The following is a 19073-nucleotide window of genomic DNA, read 5'->3' on the forward strand; positions in this document are numbered from 1 at the left end:
TCTGATAATAGTTATGATAACATTCAATCGTGATTTAAGATATTATATTTATTTATTTATTGTTTCATAACAATAACTTATATTTGGAAAAATATGTTTTAGTTAGATTCTCTCCGTTATGCTAATTTAATATATGTTACACAATCATTGATATAAACTATAAAAGTGATGAAAATTCGTTTACATTTCCTTTTCGGAAACTGTCAGAAGATATAATTGCTATTGCTCTAGAATTTATTAAATCAGAAATTGAGTTTTTGTTTGGAAACTGATATCAAATTTCCAAGAATTGCTCTTATAGATAGTTGCGTAATAGAAAAAATTAACGAAATAACTTAAAAACATCTCAATTATTTACTAAACTTTTATGTTTTCGAGCCAAAATCTCAGTTTATATTTAAAAAATTCTTATCTTATTTTTTAAATTTTCGTTTAAATATATGAAAATTGTCAAAATAATTAAGTTAAATGTAATTTATTTACGTACTAGCGGGTAAGGCCAGCTTTGCCCGGGCAAAAGAAAAAAAATAATAATAAATTGTAGTTATATAAATCAAATACTATAATATAACAAACACTAAACACATATATAAAACACTAAACATTAAAACGAAAACCATATAAATAGTTTGGTTATTTCAGCATGTCATTGCACGTTTATCGCGATACTCGGATGGTACGAAATGGCACATTTTCATTGGTCACGTAGACACCAATTGAAATTATTAAAAAAAAAAAAAAAAAATACGATATCTTAAATTTAAGATATCGTATTTTTTTCTAATGTTAGCACTAACAAACTGTTTCATTCACAACCGAATATCAAATGGTAATCTGCCAATGAGTGAAATAAACATCGGCATAGAAAAACTTCGAGTAAAAGTATTAAAATTGGTTTGGCATTTGGTTTTATCCACTCGGTTACTGGAGGGCTGCAATTTGAAAAAGAATGTAGACCTATAAATTTCCACTGTCGTCCGTCCGTTTCTGTCCTTCCTTAATCTCGAAAACGGAGATAAATAGATGAAAGTTGAGACCATACATGGAAATCATAAGAGAAGGACCAGATTAACTATATATAAACTTTTGATTTGTACCGCAAGTCACGTTATTTCTATTCAAAAGTTTTCTCCCAAACAGAGTTAGATACATAACCAGCACGACTCTATAGCAGGAAAAGTATAATGTACTGTACAGAAAGCAAAACACTACTACACTCCACGCATGTTACCTGTCGCAATACTGGCGTAATGATGCATCTATTTCATGCTATATCATTGTCGCAGTAATTCAGTGAATATAAAGTATATTTAGTTAATTATTTTGCGAGATTTTTTCCACTAGATGGCGCTACGTGTAAAGCTGACAGAAATTAATCGATATATATATAAATCCAATCGATAATTTGGAGTGAACTGTACGAAACTATCTAAGTTATTGGATGTAACTGCCGAGTTTCGTAGCAATTGGTCGAACTGCCTAGGAGTGTATAGCGAACAAACAAACAAACATACATACATACAAATAAGCAAACATCCTCATTTATATATATATAAATTGATCGATAAAATTTTTATAATGTAGATTGACAGTTTTATAAATTTAAAATTAAGAGCTACAGTTTTAAGTTTTCTATAATTAAAACATCATAGATAAGGCCCAGACTCAGTCTTAAGCAAACTACTTAATTGGCTAGCACGTAGATCTGATAGGTCTAAGTCTGTAAATACACTTACAGACTTAAATAAATACGTTTGTAAGTGTGTCATAAACAACACAGACATGTTTTTCCGTCAATATAGATATTAGCAGCTTCTCCAATAGATTCTAGTGATGAATGTAACAATAAATTATTAATTCTTTTTTCGGAGGGCCTGTTGTATATGTTGGTAGGGCCTGAAATTTCCTTAATCCGATACTGAATGGATACATAGTTTTCATATATTTTTAAATATCGTTTTCTTAAATATGAAAAATTGTTTTTAAATCTAATATAAAACTTAGGTCACTGTGTAGTTATTTATCTTATTTTTCTACTTAAAGTCAATATAAAAAGAATTTATATGTTCAATTCTATCTTTCAAAATATAAAGAATAACAATATAGATATAGATAAATAAGATATGAAAAATTTTTCTCAATCGATCTAACGATTACAAATGATAACAGATGCTGACTACTATTGTTTTTATGATTTAAACCAGTAGTATCGAATATGACTTGACTAAGATTTACTGTGTTTGTAACTTTGTTATTTTTCAAATAAATTATACTGTTTTGATGACTATTGTTTTAAATCTAATTTTACAAATATTAAAATTAAAACATGAAAAAATATGCAATTTAAAAAATGTTCTAATTTTCAAACATTTAAAGAATTAATTGTTAACAAATAAATCAAAGTAGAGCATGAGAGTGACGAGAAGCCTAAGCCTATCACAAATATCGATCCACTCAATGGCGCAACTAATGGTCTACTAGCCTTTTTATTTAGGCCTGAAAATAAATAACATTGTTTATTTGTACTCGGTAACTTAATATCAAAATTAATTATTTATAATATAAAAAAAATTAGAATTTATATGCAACATAGAGCAAATTTTTCAGATATTTGAACTTAACAGTGCATTATGTAAGGAACATGAATCAATTAAGTAGTTTATTTACAGATGTAAGACTTACATATCTGTAAAATTTCTTAAATTACACATACATGTTTATGACTATAAATGTTTTCTCACATAAAATTACATTATAAGACTTGTGTCGATTAGTTAGGAGTTAATAATTTTGAACCAATACTTTGTAATCAATATAAAAACATAAAGTAATATACTTCTTAGACCGCATTCAGGCATAGGAGAGAAGCATCAGCTTGGCGCTTCCAATAAAGTTAATTTTGACAAAAAAAATTTTTAATTCAATTATTATGTAAAAATTGCAATGATTAATACCAGAATCATGTATAATACTTGAGCTCGAATGCAAGAAGAAATCGGAGTCCCCTTACTTATTTCAATTAAGAGTATTTTTTTCAATTCTAGTATCTTTATAGGGCCCCGAGAAGTATAAATAAAATTCATATCTTTGAAATTAATTTTACAGTAAAGATGAGAAGCTTTTATAAGTTAAACAGTGGAGTTAGTTTTGAAAATAAGTACTGTTTGAAATCAACATTGAATCTGATATTAAATTAAACGGTGGCTGCTATGTAAAGACTTCAAAATTGGACGTTTATTGCTTTGTCAACAAACTAGCTACATTAAAATGCCATAATTTTGTTTAAGTACGATGGAACTAGGTGAGAAGTAAGCAAACATTCGAGATAAAAGAATGTAATTGCAGAGAAGTAGAGTTAAAACACTATAAGAGTTGTTTATTGATCAAAACATCTTACAAGAGATATTGGTTAATCAAAAAATACTACAAAAGCTATTGATCAGTCAAAACAAAGTGTTCCTATCTTAAGTATTAATGTGTGTAATACAAAATTCCATTTTTTATATCTGCAAAATTTTTTCTATGACTTATTAAAAGTGTTAAATTGAAAGATAACCATAACTAGAAAATTCTAGAGATACCATATGAACATGAAATGAGTATCATAAAGTAATGAGCTCATTCAACAGTTACAGATGTAGTTACAAAAATTTTTCTCAAACATATTTCTAGCTGAGCGCAATAATTTTTAATCTTCAATTCTAGTCTCATTTGGAAACGATATACGAACCAAATATATATATTTTACATCAGTGTTAAAGAAGTAGAGGAAGTTCGCCCAGTAATAGACAAAGTTATTTCTGTCCAGGTCATTTTAATGGAATATAGGTACCGATTATCTCTATGACGATTCAAATGAGGCATGCAAGCCAACAAGTTCTGAGTTGTAGCCAGTGCATTCTAGAAGAATATTGGTATGAAAGTGTATTTCGTGTTGCGTCTAAACGTTTAAAGTTTTGCCCTTTGTTCCGGCATTTCCAGGAAATAAATTAACAAATTATTACATCTACTACGTCTCTTATTATGTGACCTACACAAGTATGATAAGAAATAAGAAATTAAAAATAGCGTTATTACGGAATGACAATTTTTCAGTACCGATCAGTATGGATTCACTCAGTACCGGGCAAAGACAAAATACATTTTATTAAGAAAAAGCTACATCAGTGGCTTTCGTTTTCCTTTCTATTCTTATGATGTCAACTTCAAGTGATTTTCAGAAAATATTTGAACAAATCTCGTAATATTAGATAAAGGAAGCAGGTCGTTAATGAGAAGTGAAAACAGCTAAATTCTAATATCAACTCCATATAAAAAAGGTTAGAAGAAAGTTCACAAAATTAAAGCACAATACGAGAAAGGAAAAATGAGAAGACTGCAAAGAAAGAGGGAAGTCCGTGTGAAAAAGAAAAGAGTTTGATGGATTTTATGCAAGAGTCAAATTTTAGGCTCATATTGAATGTAGAGGTCAAAAGAATATAGTCTTTAGCATATGATACCAAAGCACGTAGATTTTTTGTGTCTAAGGAACTTGGTGTTTTGTTACTGTATTGTATTTCCACTTTGTTTTTGAGAAATAATAATAATTAATTTGGCGACTGAACTACATTCGGAGCAGTTTTAAGAATTTTTCATTTAAATTTCTCGCTATTCATTCGAATATTTAGCACACAACTGACTTGTAATATCCGTCCAGTACTGGGAAGCATTATTTTGTCTGAATTTCGTAATATTTTTAATTTAAATTTCAAAAATGCATACTGTTAAATTTTTGCAGTTTTATTCTGTATAATATTAAAATATATAATTAACTGATATATTCTGGAACTATATTTAACAGTAAAATATGTCCCAAGAAAGATTGTAGCTTGAGGATGGCCCATTAAACTAGGTTGAAAATGTTTGCTAAATAAAAGCGAATCCCAGCATCCAAAAATGTGCTCATAGATTTATTTAGATAATGTTTAACTATAATCTAATAGTATTACTTTTATGATTTCTCCATTACTTTTTTACGAATTTCAAAGAAGTCTTAGGTACTGGGCAAACTTTCCCTATAGAAAATATATCAGCAAAGATGGAATGTATATATTGCACTGTTGGATTTTAAAAAAAACCCTGTAATCTAGTTAAAATGAACACAATTTATTCTTATGAGAACGAACGTTATCAACTGTTTTAACAGCAATCTTCAGGTTATGGAATATTCCATAAAATAAAATTTAAAAACAAAATTTAAATAAAATGGAACTCGTTAAATACCACAGATTACGTGCCAGATAGAGACTCCCATAGGCTCTATGGAGGTCGGTCGTAGGATCATAGTGCTCTCGTCGGTAATAGGCGGAATCAGGCCTTTCTATTAAACGCGTTCACTCCATTCAAAATTACTATTGTATTGATCAAACATTCTATTTTTATAATTAATTCTAATAATTTTTAAACATTAAATTAGCCTTCAAATTCAATAGTATTAAACTGATGCATTTAAAAAAATCTGATAAATAATCGTATTTTTCTAAATAATTCACAATTTTGTTATTTTTTTACACAGTGTAATCATTTTGATTTTGTAATGGTCAATAGTAAAACAGTATCCTTAATTAATTCGAAAATTATATATAAGAAAGCTACAGAACCTATTATTTTCTATTAATAGACTATAAGTAGAAGATATAGGTAATACAAATGATATTTACTTTAACTTTAATAAAACTAAGCATCCTATTCACCCGTATCCTATTATCACATAAATTATCAAAAAGTCAATTATAACCATGTAATTTAATTTTACCAAATCTTGAAATCCTAAAATATATTTTTTAATTATAAATAATAAATGTTCATTACAATTTCAAAAGGATATTTTTAAAATCAAGATGGCGGATTTCAAGTTAAAGTCAATATCGTTAGTATTAACAATATCTTCTACTTACATCATATTAACAGAAAGTATGTACTGTATCTACCTTATATACTTGAAAACTTATTCGTTTATTAATCATAAAAATAAAGACAAAGAATTTATTTTTAGTCAGGTATTATCATCTGAGGATCACTAACTCTCAAAACAAATGAATGGTTCTGCCTGTTACCGGTGAGGGCGCTACGAACTTTTCAACATTCGACTATCTGATCTATAATCTGTGTTAAATACGCGCTGATGGTCGCATGAGTAAAAGAAAGTTAAAGAAAAACAAATTGAAATAAAAATAAAAATAAAATACAAAACAATGTAACGAATTAAATAATTGTTTTGTATTTTATTTTTATTTCAATTTATTTTTCTTTAACTTTCTTTTAAGCACGCGACCATCAACGCGTATTTAACGAGTTCTATTTTATTTAAATTTTGTTTTTGAATTTTATTCTTCGATATCAAGGTATATAGAGATAAGGTAGCGCAACTCGCTCTAGCGAGAAAAATGCCACTGCGCATGACGTCACCATCGAGAAACTTGATTTACTCTGTAACATGTTGCTGTTTATGTCAGAAACGCAATCTTAGAGAAACGAATGCACCGCAAAACTCAAACAATGGTTAATAAACTTGTACGATTGTTAATATGGTGCTATTCAAAATCAAATTAATTAATTAAATTACGCCTGTAAACTTATTCTACATAACACGCCGCAATTCACTCGTATGAGAAAACTAATTAGAGAAAAAGTATTCTATAAGCAATTAAATCGTTACTTTACCTCATGGCTACTCTTCAGGCAAATAAACATGAAAAAAATATGAAAAATAAAAAATAGGCAAATAAACATGAAACAATAAAAAATAAATGTTTTTCCGTGATATTTCCCGAGTAAAGAATAAAATTTTTTTTGTTATAAATATGTTTCTTATATAAAACTAAAGTTTAAAAAAAATAATACTAATGCTTCACAAGTAACAAAATACATTTTTGCTTTTTTATTCAATACAAAATGAATGTAGGTATTACAATAGATCTAGATATCTTTTTTTTTTGTATCATCTGTTTCTGCTTCAATATCTGGTTCTGTTTCTCCTTCTGGACCACATTCATATATCATATCTTCTTCTGCAATTTGAGCAGCTCTGTTATTAGATTGGCAAATTAATGGTGATAAGTCCATTCCTGCCATATCCTTTCCTTCTTGCTCTGTTCTACTTTCTAATTCATCTTGATTGGAAGAAAAAGGCTCACTCTTTTCAGCTTTTTCTGAAGAATTCTCACTAATTTCAGAATTTCTTCCAATTCCATTTGCTTGAGAAATTGAAATTGGTTCAATTTTTGCACGTTTATTGTAAGTTCGTTTTCTTACTGCTCCTGTGGCAGTGGCCACAGAAGGCACAACTTCAGTTTCTTCTTTAGGCTGAGAAAATGCATAAGTTAGATGCTCTTCATGCATTTCTTTTGAAGGAAACTGACCAGATAATGTTAACTGTGTTGATATACTTTCAGAATTATCAATAAAAGCATCTGACTGTTCTCTTTTAACTGCTTGAATAAATCTATCCTTATTCTTTATAGGATTATCTTCTTGACTGGAAGACATATGTTGACTACTTGATAAAGCTTGCTGAGAATCTAATCTTAAGTGTTTCAATTTCTTCAGAAAATCTAACAAAAATTCTGGTTGACCATCAGCTTGAGATATTATTTTTTGAGACTTCTGCATAAACTGATTCTTGCATTGTACTAGTATTCACAACATTTTTTGATTCAACTTCTCTAGCTCTTGTATTGGAAGATGATGGTATTGCAGAATTACTAATATCTGAAAAAATTGATATATTTGCACTAGCAATTGGACGATCATCAATTTTAGGGATTCTTGAATTGAGGATGTCAAAAGTATCGTTTACAAGTTTTACAAAATCAGAAATTTCCTGGTCATCAGGTAGAAGGAAAGATATTGCTTGAGCGACACGATTAGAAAATAACTGGCAAGCTAGATTAACTTTTTGACGTTCTCTTCCATGCACATCCACATGAGCTTGTGTCAGTTTTGGACATAGCTTCATTTCCCCATTATCCAAGGATAATATTTTCAGAAAAACATCTTTATTCACATGTTTTCCTCCTGGTAAAATAATGCCTTCATCTAGTACATGATTCCTCAAAAGTTTAATCAAATGTGGCACATCTGAATAGACCCATATGTGCTTTCCTGGATGTGTAGGATTTTCAAAGCATGTATTTTCATGGTCAACTTTGAGATAGTTCCATACCTTTGAATTTTTTCCTCCCCGATCACACACAACAGCAACAACTATAAATCCTGCACTCTGAACTTTAGTTATTATTTCTTTTAATAATTCACCTGTCATAGCGGTATCAAAGTCATAATAAACAGGCTGTTTCCAATTCCCACACAGAGCACGAGCCATTACTACCTGTACCTGACTGTGAGGTCCAAAAACTTTGTCCATCTCTTGGTCATAACAGAGTCTGGAGTCAACATTCATTTCATCAAAGCTTAGAATGCAGAGAGATTCTATAACTGTGAGACTTTCAGATTTCATCTTCATTATTTGCAAAACATCATGCAGTACTCCTGGATAGCAATGAAAAGATGAAGAAACCCATCTCCTTAAAGTAGAAAGTGCAGGTAAATGGATTCCAAGGCTTTTTCTCATATACATATAACACTTCTTAGACAAAGAACGCAGGGTCAGTGCTTTTGCTATATCTTCTTTTGTCCAATGTGGCTTCATTTTTTGTGTTATAAGACAATCTATTTGTGTTTTGGTAAATATTTTTTTCAAAATATTATTTATTTTCTCATTCACTTCTTCATGTTTTTTACTTTCTAATAATTTTAATTTTTGATTTTTCTCAGTAAGAGCCAAATGTAATAATTTATTTTTTCTTTTCAGAGTAAATATTTCCCTCTTCAAGTGATCAATTTTAGCATTTGCTAAATCCAGTTTTTTTGCTAATTTCACTTCCAGAGAAGGCTCACTTATAGGTTCAGTTTCAGTACCTATGTCAATTTTATTCTTTTTTGGTGAAAGATGGGACAGTCTGTTCAGTGCACGTTTCCGATTTTCTCGCTGTGTATATCTTATTGTTCTGTCATGCATTTTCTCTACTATCTCTGATGTACATGGGACATCCGAAGATCTAACAGGAGCTAGATTTAAAGATGGCACAGCATCAGGTTTTAAGCGTCTCTTGGAAGGTATATTTAAGAGTTCTGCCTTTAGATCTCTCTCATAGTCGTCTTTAAGGAAGTGTGCACTGCAAACTGTTGCATTTTCAACATTGACTTTGTCCTCTCGTTTGCAGGCATGAATCCACTTACTTCTAAGAGTAGGATGCTTTGGGAAAGAATGATAAATTACATTACTTCCTTTAGTCTTTTGATTGTAATTTTCACACACTGCCACGCAACAGTTTGGCATTATTCAACTTGATCAATGAACAATAACTAAAAAATTCACACGTCAACACACTACTACTTAACAGATACTTTAAAAATATTAAATTTCACCTTATACTTGTATTCCGAACACCCATCAAAACTTGATTTCAAATGTAAACAAACAAAGATCACCACGGTATGTCGAAAGCTCACGTGTTTCTCGGAGCGTGTTTCTCGATGGTGACGTCATGTGCACAACGATTAAAAGAGAAACCTACTGCGCACGCAAAATGAGCACCCCCTGCTTCGATATAGTCTATAACCTGAAAATAGCTTTTGAAAACAGTAAAAAACGTTTGTTCTCATAATAAATTGGGTTTATTTTAACCGGATTACAGATGTGTGTTGCTGCTTTTATCAATGTCCTCTTTGTACACTTGTTTCTTTTTAATCAAAGAATTGTGTATGAAAAGTTGTAAAAATAAAACTGTTTTTATCTTTATAGAAATTAGAGATTTTGTTATTTTTACAGTTTATTGTAAAATGATTGAAAAATAAGCATGGAAGTAATAGAATAGTAAGATCTATGAAGACAAATCTCAATACAATACAAGATCTTATTCTAGTATTTTTTAAATTAAAATTATGTGAAAAAATAATCATAATCCTGTTGTCTATTGGATGGAAAACTAAGTATATATCTAGATGTTGACAAGATAATTTGATTTCTTTCCTAGTGTAAGGTTCTACATCTGAGTATGATCAATATATGTAGGCCTATGTCTAACAACAACGAATAGATTGGAAGATTATATCAAAAATCTTTATTTTAAAAATATAAAAGTGGACTTTTCCTATTAATAGCGAAATTAAAGATAATAACTAATACAAAAACAAAAGAGATAGTACAAATTGGACTCTCATACTACGACTTAAGCGGTACTAGAAGCTTATCGTAAAGCGACGATCTCAAGTTCGTAACTTCAGTGGCATAAATTGAGATTACGTGCCTGAACTGAACTCTTGTGTTAATTTTATAATAATACACACACACGCACGATTAACATAATTTAATGTACTTAAATAAGACATTTGTACAATAATAAAATGAAATAAAAATACATAAATAATTATAATATTTATTTATTAGAATATTTAAATACCGTAAAAGAAAAATAAGTTCCCAATTTTAATTTTATCTTATTAATTTTATATTTTATTTATGGCTAATTTTAGTTTTGTACAAATTTTATTTGTTTTTAATTTTAGTTTCATTTAATATTTACTCGTGTTTAAATTTAGATCTTCATCCAATATTTATTAGAATTTAATTTTGATTTTTTAATTATTTTTCTTATGACTTTTAAATATTTAAATATATTTTTCATTTACATTTCATTTAATAATAAATATTTAGAATAATATTTATATATAAAAATATATATTTTTTGTATGAAAAAAGTTATCCAAAATAATTTAATTATATTTCATAAGCACAAATTTATTAAATAAAAATAAAGGAGAAATGAACCACTTTGTCTAATTAAACAATTTTCCAAGTTTAATAGATTCATAATTTTATATTATTAAATGTCTTTCCTTTCGAAACCGTATTGTATTTTCTATTTTCATATACAATTGTAAAGTAAAAATTATATATAAAAATAGCTTTATTTATACAATTTTTATTAATAATTTTGGAAAGAACTACTGTTATGTTTAATAAGTATATTAAAATAATTATATTATAAAAATTCATTTAAAAAATTATGAAATTAAGACACAGATACACAAACACAAGTATACAGGATGATCCAAAAGTCAGTTAATTATGCTTTTGGCAAGAAAATAAGTGTTTCAAAGCGTTGTATTTTGTGTATTAAACAAGAAGGATTTTATTTTAAACAATTTTAGCAAACTTTCTAATTAATAAATTATTTTAATAACGGCGATTTAGTTTTTATAACAATTAACTGGCATTTGGGCTATCCTACATGTAAGGTATACTTTTGTAAAAAAAAAAAAAAAACTACTTAATAAAAGAATAAATTTGGAATTTAGTTCACAGAAAGCTGTATTTTCTGTAAATAAACTATTTTATTATTTATCTGTAAAGATTTCTTTAAAGATCTCTGCATGATATTGATGTCCAATTTTCACTCTATTGACATAAATTGAAGAATTTCCGGATCGAAATGCTTTCCTTTCTCTTATGCTTTTTGTTCAGTAATCAAAAGAACATCATCTCATTCATCAACCTTTTTTTTTAACCGTTTAATCAATATAACATCATCTCATTCTTCATCTACTCAAACATAAACTGTTTAGTACCCGAGGTGATTTCCAAGTGCATCACATATCAAGATATTAAATCAATGATGTCAAGGATCCTGCATTAAAGTTTAATTTTCAGTAAGTAACGTACATCTTATCTCATGTGTTATTCTCATCTAGAATGTAGCATCTAAAATTAAATTAAATTAGATAATATTGTAGTAAGTGTCATATGCAGGAGATGAATAAATCAAGAAATCATAATGTCATAATAGATTCTAATAAAGTATAATTCAAAGTATTTAATATAATTTAATTCAGAAATTTACAAGAAATATGTTCAATTTTCATGGATCTTTTCGAGTAATGAATATTGACTAATAAAATATTTATTATACACGCATTTAAAGTTAATAAAACTTTTATATTAATTTCATGGTTATAAATTTTATAAAATACTTTAAACTAAATTATTAAAACAGTAAAACAAAATAATGTAATGTTTCTATATTACATTAACGCGTCGTCATGTAAATTACTCCTTAACTACAGTTATTATGTCAGTTAAAGTTTAAATATGAATTCAGAATAACAAAATTAATAAATTGTTATTAAATAAATATTATAAAGATAATTAAATTCGTAAGTAAATATTTAACAAAATTTAATATATCAATAGTAGTTTAAAATTTAAAAATTTATATTATAATTTAATAAAATTATACAGTTTATTTCAATGTTCATCAAACTTTTTTACATGCCGCAAATTTGCTATTTAATAATTATTTTGCCACTTAATTATTTTTTACTTCTAATTATCCGATAATAGCATAATGTGTGGATTAATTGATTCACTTTTTCTGTTTTATACAGGGTGGTTATAATTAAAGTTGCCCTACTCAGACCTGTCTAGAGCCCGTTCTCGTGGACGTATTTTGATGAAACTTGGTATATGTGTTATATGGACAATGGGGAAAAGGAAAATGCAAAACAAATATTTAGTTCGAATTTTTACCACTAGGTGAAAAAATGGCGCGTGAAGAACAAGAAACACTAAATGGAAACACGCAAAAGGTTTTTATTCACATTTGCTCAATGTGCAATTCATTTGCATCAGTTATATGTTCAAAACGCCTTACAATACTGTAAGGCGTTTTGAACACGTGACTGATGCAAATGGTTGCATTGTAAGGTGTTTTGAACCTGTAATTGATGCAAATGGATTGCACATTGAACAAATGTTGTGAATAAAAACCTTTTGCGTGTTTCCATTTAGTGTTTCTTGTTCTTCACGCGCCATTTTTTCACCTAGTGGTAAAAATTCGAACTAAATATTTGTTTTGCATTTTCCTTTTCCCCATTGTCCATATAACACATATACCAAGTTTCATCAAAATACGTCCACGAGAACGGGCTCTAGACAGGTCTGCAACTTTAATTATAACCACCGTGTATCATATTTTATTATTTTGTAATTTTTTTTCGCTAAATATGCTTTTGGTACCACTAGTTTACTCCACAATATGATGGTTTTAGACTTAAACAACTTACTCTTTTGGTTGGGCTCACACCTTTAGAGGTCTCAGAGAAATACATACTCGTCGATATTCAGTCTGAGTCTAAGACCTGGGGTCCAATTTCAGAGGCCCTAGGATCAAGTCTAAGATAGGATCTCAAATCTTGAATAATATCAATTATCGTCAAGTATATTATATAAAAGAGACCTTGTGATTCCATGCTTATTTAGAGCCTCAATTAACTAAAAAAATTGCCGTTAAAATGTGAACTTTAGGTTTATTAATTATTTTAGACATTTTTTAATTTGTATATGACTTTATCACGATAATTTTCTTTACAGCAAACGTTTTTATTGAATGATGCTATATTTACTATATTGTTTTATATTACTTATTCGAAAATTATATCTATTTAAAGGATGTTTTCGCTTTAAAAAATGTTTAAAATTTTAAAGTGTTTCTTAATGTTTTTTAATCAAAAATGTGCTGATAGAGAAATTGTTTCTATGAAATATTTTATTGATAAAAATTGTTTCTGCTATAAATGTTTGAAATAAACAATCGGAAAGAACTATCAAAAATACCATTGAACTGTCAACATCAGTGATATTTATTATTCCATTACCAGCCAAGTGAATTGCATTTTGTTAAATCTTGTACAGTACATATTGTATAGCGATTTAACATTGATATAGACAAATTTATGACAAAAACATTTATTCTTAAGAATGAAAAATAATGCAAGAAACATAATTTAGTTTAAAAAATATACAGCAAGTGATAAAAACAGCTAAAGAACAATTGTTAAACGATGAATTGTAGTTATATCAATAATTTATGATTTGTTGGAATTAACAGTCAAATTTCATGAAAATAAAAGAGTGATTTATTTTCTAATGTTTTCAAGATGATATATCAAATTATTAAAGAGAACATGAAGGCAAATTTTATATACTTTAGACCTTTCAAACATAGAGAGAGCGGTCACATAGCTTGTTGAGGCCTTCTAGTAGGAGCTATGTAATTACTCTTTATTATTACATTGAAAATAGATCGTAAAAAATTGTATTATTTCGTTTAAATAATAAAATTTTATTTAAAAGATCTTTTTGATATACAAGAAGTACAGTGGAGTGAATAACTTGTAACAAATATTTTTGAGGCTCTTGTAAATGTGAGGTCTGGACCAAATCCTACAGGCCGACGACAGGAGCCGGAGAAATAGTCCTGAAGCTCAGTCCTGTACTGTACAAGAGCCTTCAGAGTTTGTATAAGTTAATAATATTTTAATTATGGAATCCACAGAATCTATTTATGTAATTTCAAGTACAGTACATAAAAAGAGAATAAATAAATGTATAAACCGAGCGAATCACATCATAAGAGATAGAGAGGCCCTAATGCTGTGATCGCTTTTTATGGCTCTGCCCCTCTAAGAGACTTAGTATTTAACACATAAATGACTCTGGTTGTATTTAATTCACTGTGGCTCCAATTAGCATACAAGAAGTCCTTTCCCCTTCACCATATAATAATAAATTTAAATCACGAGCCTTGTTTAGTTTACGTATAAATCCTCTCTTAAAATGAATTTCAATTTAACACAATTTTCAAATAAACTAGATTATAAATTATAATATTTCTATTTATTTTAACTATTATATAAAAGAATATGTCTTTAACTTGTTATATCTGTAGCCAATATATAGAAATAAATAAATTTTATAGCCTTAATTTTGAATTGCGGCCAATAGAATGGAAAAGTATTAGTTATGGTCAACCAGAACTCAAATCTTTCCCGATTTTAACTTAAATCATGCGTCTAATGGAGATAATGTGTAGTTGCTATAGATAAATGGATCATAATTTCAAGTTTATAAAGAATAAAAGTTTCTTTTGAGTTAAAAATAGAGTGAAAAATAAAAAAAATATATTTTTAACCTTTTGTATCTAAAGTATAAATTTTAAAACAAACTACTTCAAACACGTTTTATTTTTTCGTTAAAAATATATTTAAAAATTTATATTTTAAAATGACTTTTATAACAGGAGATAAAATTAGCTTTATTTTTAATTTATAAAATTACTCATTAATATCACAAAGCACTCAGCAAAATATACATATGCATACACTTAACACCTTATTCTTGCCGAGAAATATAAATTTATTTAAAACAAACAAACGTTTTCAGCCTGATTCACAGGCCATCTTCAGGTTTAGAATACATTTGAATTAAAAATTCTATCATTGGAACACAAAATTCAAATTCAAAATTAATAAGATACATTTAAACAAAAAATTAAATAGACAACATAAATACCAATAAAACTAAAACATAAAATATATAAACATGCAAGAAACGAATATATAAGTATTAATAAATGCAATACTAAGACATTCAATAAAACCGCTATAACTATTGGTTAGAGCCCTTATTAAACTTCCTAACCATGAACTTCCACGCAGAGGGTAGACTTTCTGCGTCCCTCGCATTTAGACAGCCTTCTTGTAATCTACTCCTATAAATCTGCAACTTTTCTGCTGTCAATGCCAAAGATGGAGAAGATAAAGGGTTTATGATGGTCGCCTCATTCCATTTAACTATAGCTCCTGGCGCTTGCGCCATTTGGGACAAAATTGTTGCATTAGACCTCTTTCTGATGTTATAACTATGCTCCTTGATTCTAAGCCCTAAACTTCTAGTGGTTACTCCAATGTAGTCTTTTTTAACGCCCAATTGCATGTTCTCATACGGAATTTTATAAACTCCTGCTTTCTCTTCTGATTTTATACCATCTTTATCATTCCTGAGGATTTTGTATAAATTAGGCGCCCTTTTTAAAAGCATTCTCGAACCTTTTTTGTGTGCAATCTCCTTCATGACTGCATTCATACTTTCATTATACGTAAATTTTACGCTTCTATTGGGAGCATTTTTAAAAAACCTTTTTTCGATGTTGGCTTCATATTTCCTAATTATTCCCAGAATCGTACTTTTTTGGTAACCTAGGGCCTTGGCTACGTCTATTATTCTATTTATTTCTTTCCTCCTGTCTTGTACTCTTTCACAATACAAAAAAGCTCTTCTTATTAAAGCTCTGAAAGCCGCAATTTTATATTTATACGGATCCTTGGATTGGGAGGGAATATACAAAGGGCTGTGTGATGGTTTAATAAAAACGTTAGTGGACAGGTGGCCTTTTTTGAATGTAATATCAATGTCGAGAAAATGCAGATTCAAGGAACTCTTCTGTTCCAATCTTAAAGTAAGGCCATCACTGTTATCGTTGATCTTATCCAAAAAATCCTTGATTCTGCTGTTATTTCTCCATAATATAAATAAGTCATCAACGTATCTGCTAAAATACATGATATCATCCTTAAAATCATGAAAAACTCTTCTTTCCAGCCTTCGAACCACCAATTCACATAGGATCCCTGAAAGCGGGCTTCCCATAGGGACCCCTCTTCTCTGTCTGTAGACCTGTCCATTAAAAGCGAAGCAAGATTCACGGCAGACCAAACTAGCCAAACTCTCTACTTCTTCAGTATAATTAAGCAATTCTGAGTTATTACAGTATAAGAAGTCCAATAGCGCCTCCTCACACGATTCTATCCTAACCGACGGATACATGCTCTCATAGTCGAAAACAGTTGCAACTTCATCCTCCATTAACGCTATATTCTGCAGATCTTTAACCACTTTCATAGGATCACGTGCAACTAGAGTATTTGTGTCCAGCTGCGAAGATAAATACTCATGCAACTTCTTCTCTAACACAAACGTGGGACCTCTGCATTTCTCTACCACAGGTCTTATTTCTTTACCGGTTTTATGCACCTTAGCGAAAGCAAATAACCTAGGTGTTCCAGGCCTAGGGTTCCTACACTTCCTGAGAAAAGGCAAAGCCTTGGAAAGTTTAGAGACCTCTAGTTTTCTGACCTTTCTATCCAAGCTTCCAATAAAATTGCTGTTAAACCGGTAAAGAAATAAGACCTGTGGTAGAGAAATGCAGAGGTCCCACGTTTGTGTTAGAGAAGAAGTTGCATGAGTATTTATCTTCGCAGCTGGACACAAATACTCTAGTTGCACGTGATCCTATGAAAGTGGTTAAGGATCTGCAGAATATAGCGTTAATGGAGGATGAAGTTGCAACTGTTTTCGACTATGAGAGCATGTATCCGTCGGTTAGGATAGAATCGTGTGAGGAGGCGCTATTGGACTTCTTATACTGTAATAACTCAGAATTGCTTAATTATACTGAAGAAGTAGAGAGTTTGGCTAGTTTGGTCTGCCGTGAATCTTGCTTCGCTTTTAATGGACAGGTCTACAGACAGAGAAGAGGGGTCCCTATGGGAAGCCCGCTTTCAGGGATCCTATGTGAATTGGTGGTTCGAAGGCTGGAAAGAAGAGTTTTTCATGATTTTAAGGATGATATCATGTATTTTAGCAGATACGTTGATGACTTATTTATATTATGGAGAAATAACAGCAGAATCAAGGATTTTTTGGATAAGATCAACGATAACAGTGATGGCCTTACTTTAAGATTGGAACAGAAGAGTTCCTTGAATCTGCATTTTCTCGACATTGATATTACATTCAAAAAAGGCCACCTGTCCACTAACGTTTTTATTAAACCATCACACAGCCCTTTGTATATTCCCTCCCAATCCAAGGATCCGTATAAATATAAAATTGCGGCTTTCAGAGCTTTAATAAGAAGAGCTTTTTTGTATTGTGAAAGAGTACAAGACAGGAGGAAAGAAATAAATAGAATAATAGACGTAGCCAAGGCCCTAGGTTACCAAAAAAGTACGATTCTGGGAATAATTAGGAAATATGAAGCCAACATCGAAAAAAGGTTTTTTAAAAATGCTCCCAATAGAAGCGTAAAATTTACGTATAATGAAAGTATGAATGCAGTCATGAAGGAGATTGCACACAAAAAAGGTTCGAGAATGCTTTTAAAAAGGGCGCCTAATTTATACAAAATCCTCAGGAATGATAAAGATGGTATAAAATCAGAAGAGAAAGCAGGAGTTTATAAAATTCCGTATGAGAACATGCAATTGGGCGTTAAAAAAGACTACATTGGAGTAACCACTAGAAGTTTAGGGCTTAGGATCAAGGAGCATAGTTATAACATCAGAAAGAGGTCTAATGCAACAATTTTGTCCCAAATGGCGCAAGCGCCAGGAGCTATAGTTAAATGGAATGAGGCGACCATCATAAACCCTTTATCTTCTCCATCTTTGGCATTGACAGCAGAAAAGTTGCAGATTTATAGGAGTAGATTACAAGAAGGCTGTCTAAATGCGAGGGACGCAGAAAGTCTACCCTCTGCGTGGAAGTTCATGGTTAGGAAGTTTAATAAGGGCTCTAACCAATAGTTATAGCGGTTTTATTGAATGTCTTAGTATTGCATTTATTAATACTTATATATTCGTTTCTTGCATGTTTATATATTTTTATGTTTTAGTTTTATTGGTATTTATGTTGTCTATTTAATTTTTTGTTTAAATGTTTCTTATTAATTTTGAATTTGAATTTTGTGTTCCAATGATAGAATTTTTAATTCAAATGTATTCTAAACCTGAAGATGGCCTGTGAATCAGGCTGAAAACGTTTGTTTGTTTTAAATAAATTTATATTTCTCGGCAAGAATAAGGTGTTAAGTGTATGCATATTACTCATTAAATTATTTTTTTTTAAATTAAATATTTACAATGAAATGGTGAAAGAATGTTCACGAAGAAAGGAAATAATTATTTAATAAGATTAATTTATTATTTATTATATGTGTTATCATATGTGTTCTCTTCACAATAATGAATTTTTAGGCTAGATTTATTCGTTCCTTCATCATTAATTCATGTTTAAAATAAGTTAATTCATTCTGTAATTTATTATTGTAAAGAATAAATATAAATCATGTAGA

General features: G+C 29.5%; 2 protein-coding genes across 2 annotated transcripts; one reads left to right on the forward strand and one right to left on the reverse strand.

Annotated features, from left to right (window-relative positions):
- Positions 1-14944: 14944 nt before the first annotated feature.
- On the reverse strand, positions 14945-16804 carry LOC136978510 (uncharacterized). Its single transcript, XM_067274226.1, has 2 exons — positions 15885-16804; positions 14945-14975 (listed from the first exon to the last, which is right to left on the reverse strand). The coding sequence occupies exons 1-2, from the start codon at positions 16802-16804 to the stop codon at positions 14945-14947; spliced, it is 951 nt and encodes a 316-aa protein (XP_067130327.1).
- Positions 16805-17268: 464 nt separating this feature from the next.
- Positions 17269-18525, forward strand: LOC136978511 (uncharacterized). Its single transcript, XM_067274227.1, has one exon. The coding sequence runs from the start codon at positions 17269-17271 to the stop codon at positions 18523-18525; it is 1257 nt and encodes a 418-aa protein (XP_067130328.1).
- Positions 18526-19073: the final 548 nt, after the last annotated feature.

Source organism: Centruroides vittatus, unplaced genomic scaffold (genome assembly GCF_030686945.1).
Source record: "Centruroides vittatus isolate TY-2023 unplaced genomic scaffold, ASM3068694v2 contig_545, whole genome shotgun sequence".
NCBI classification, from domain to species: domain Eukaryota; kingdom Metazoa; phylum Arthropoda; class Arachnida; order Scorpiones; family Buthidae; genus Centruroides; species Centruroides vittatus.

Excerpts from the sequence above, each read along its gene's own strand:
- LOC136978510 (XM_067274226.1), bottom strand. The coding sequence starts at position 16,804 with ATGGAGGATGAAGTTGCAACTGTTTTCGACTATGAGAGCATGTATCCG. Across the intron at positions 14,976-15,884 it reads GCAGGAGTTTATAAAATTCC|CAACTACACATTATCTCCAT; the intron begins GTATGAGAACAT and ends ATTTATCTATAG.
- LOC136978511 (XM_067274227.1), top strand. The coding sequence starts at position 17,269 with ATGGAGGATGAAGTTGCAACTGTTTTCGACTATGAGAGCATGTATCCG.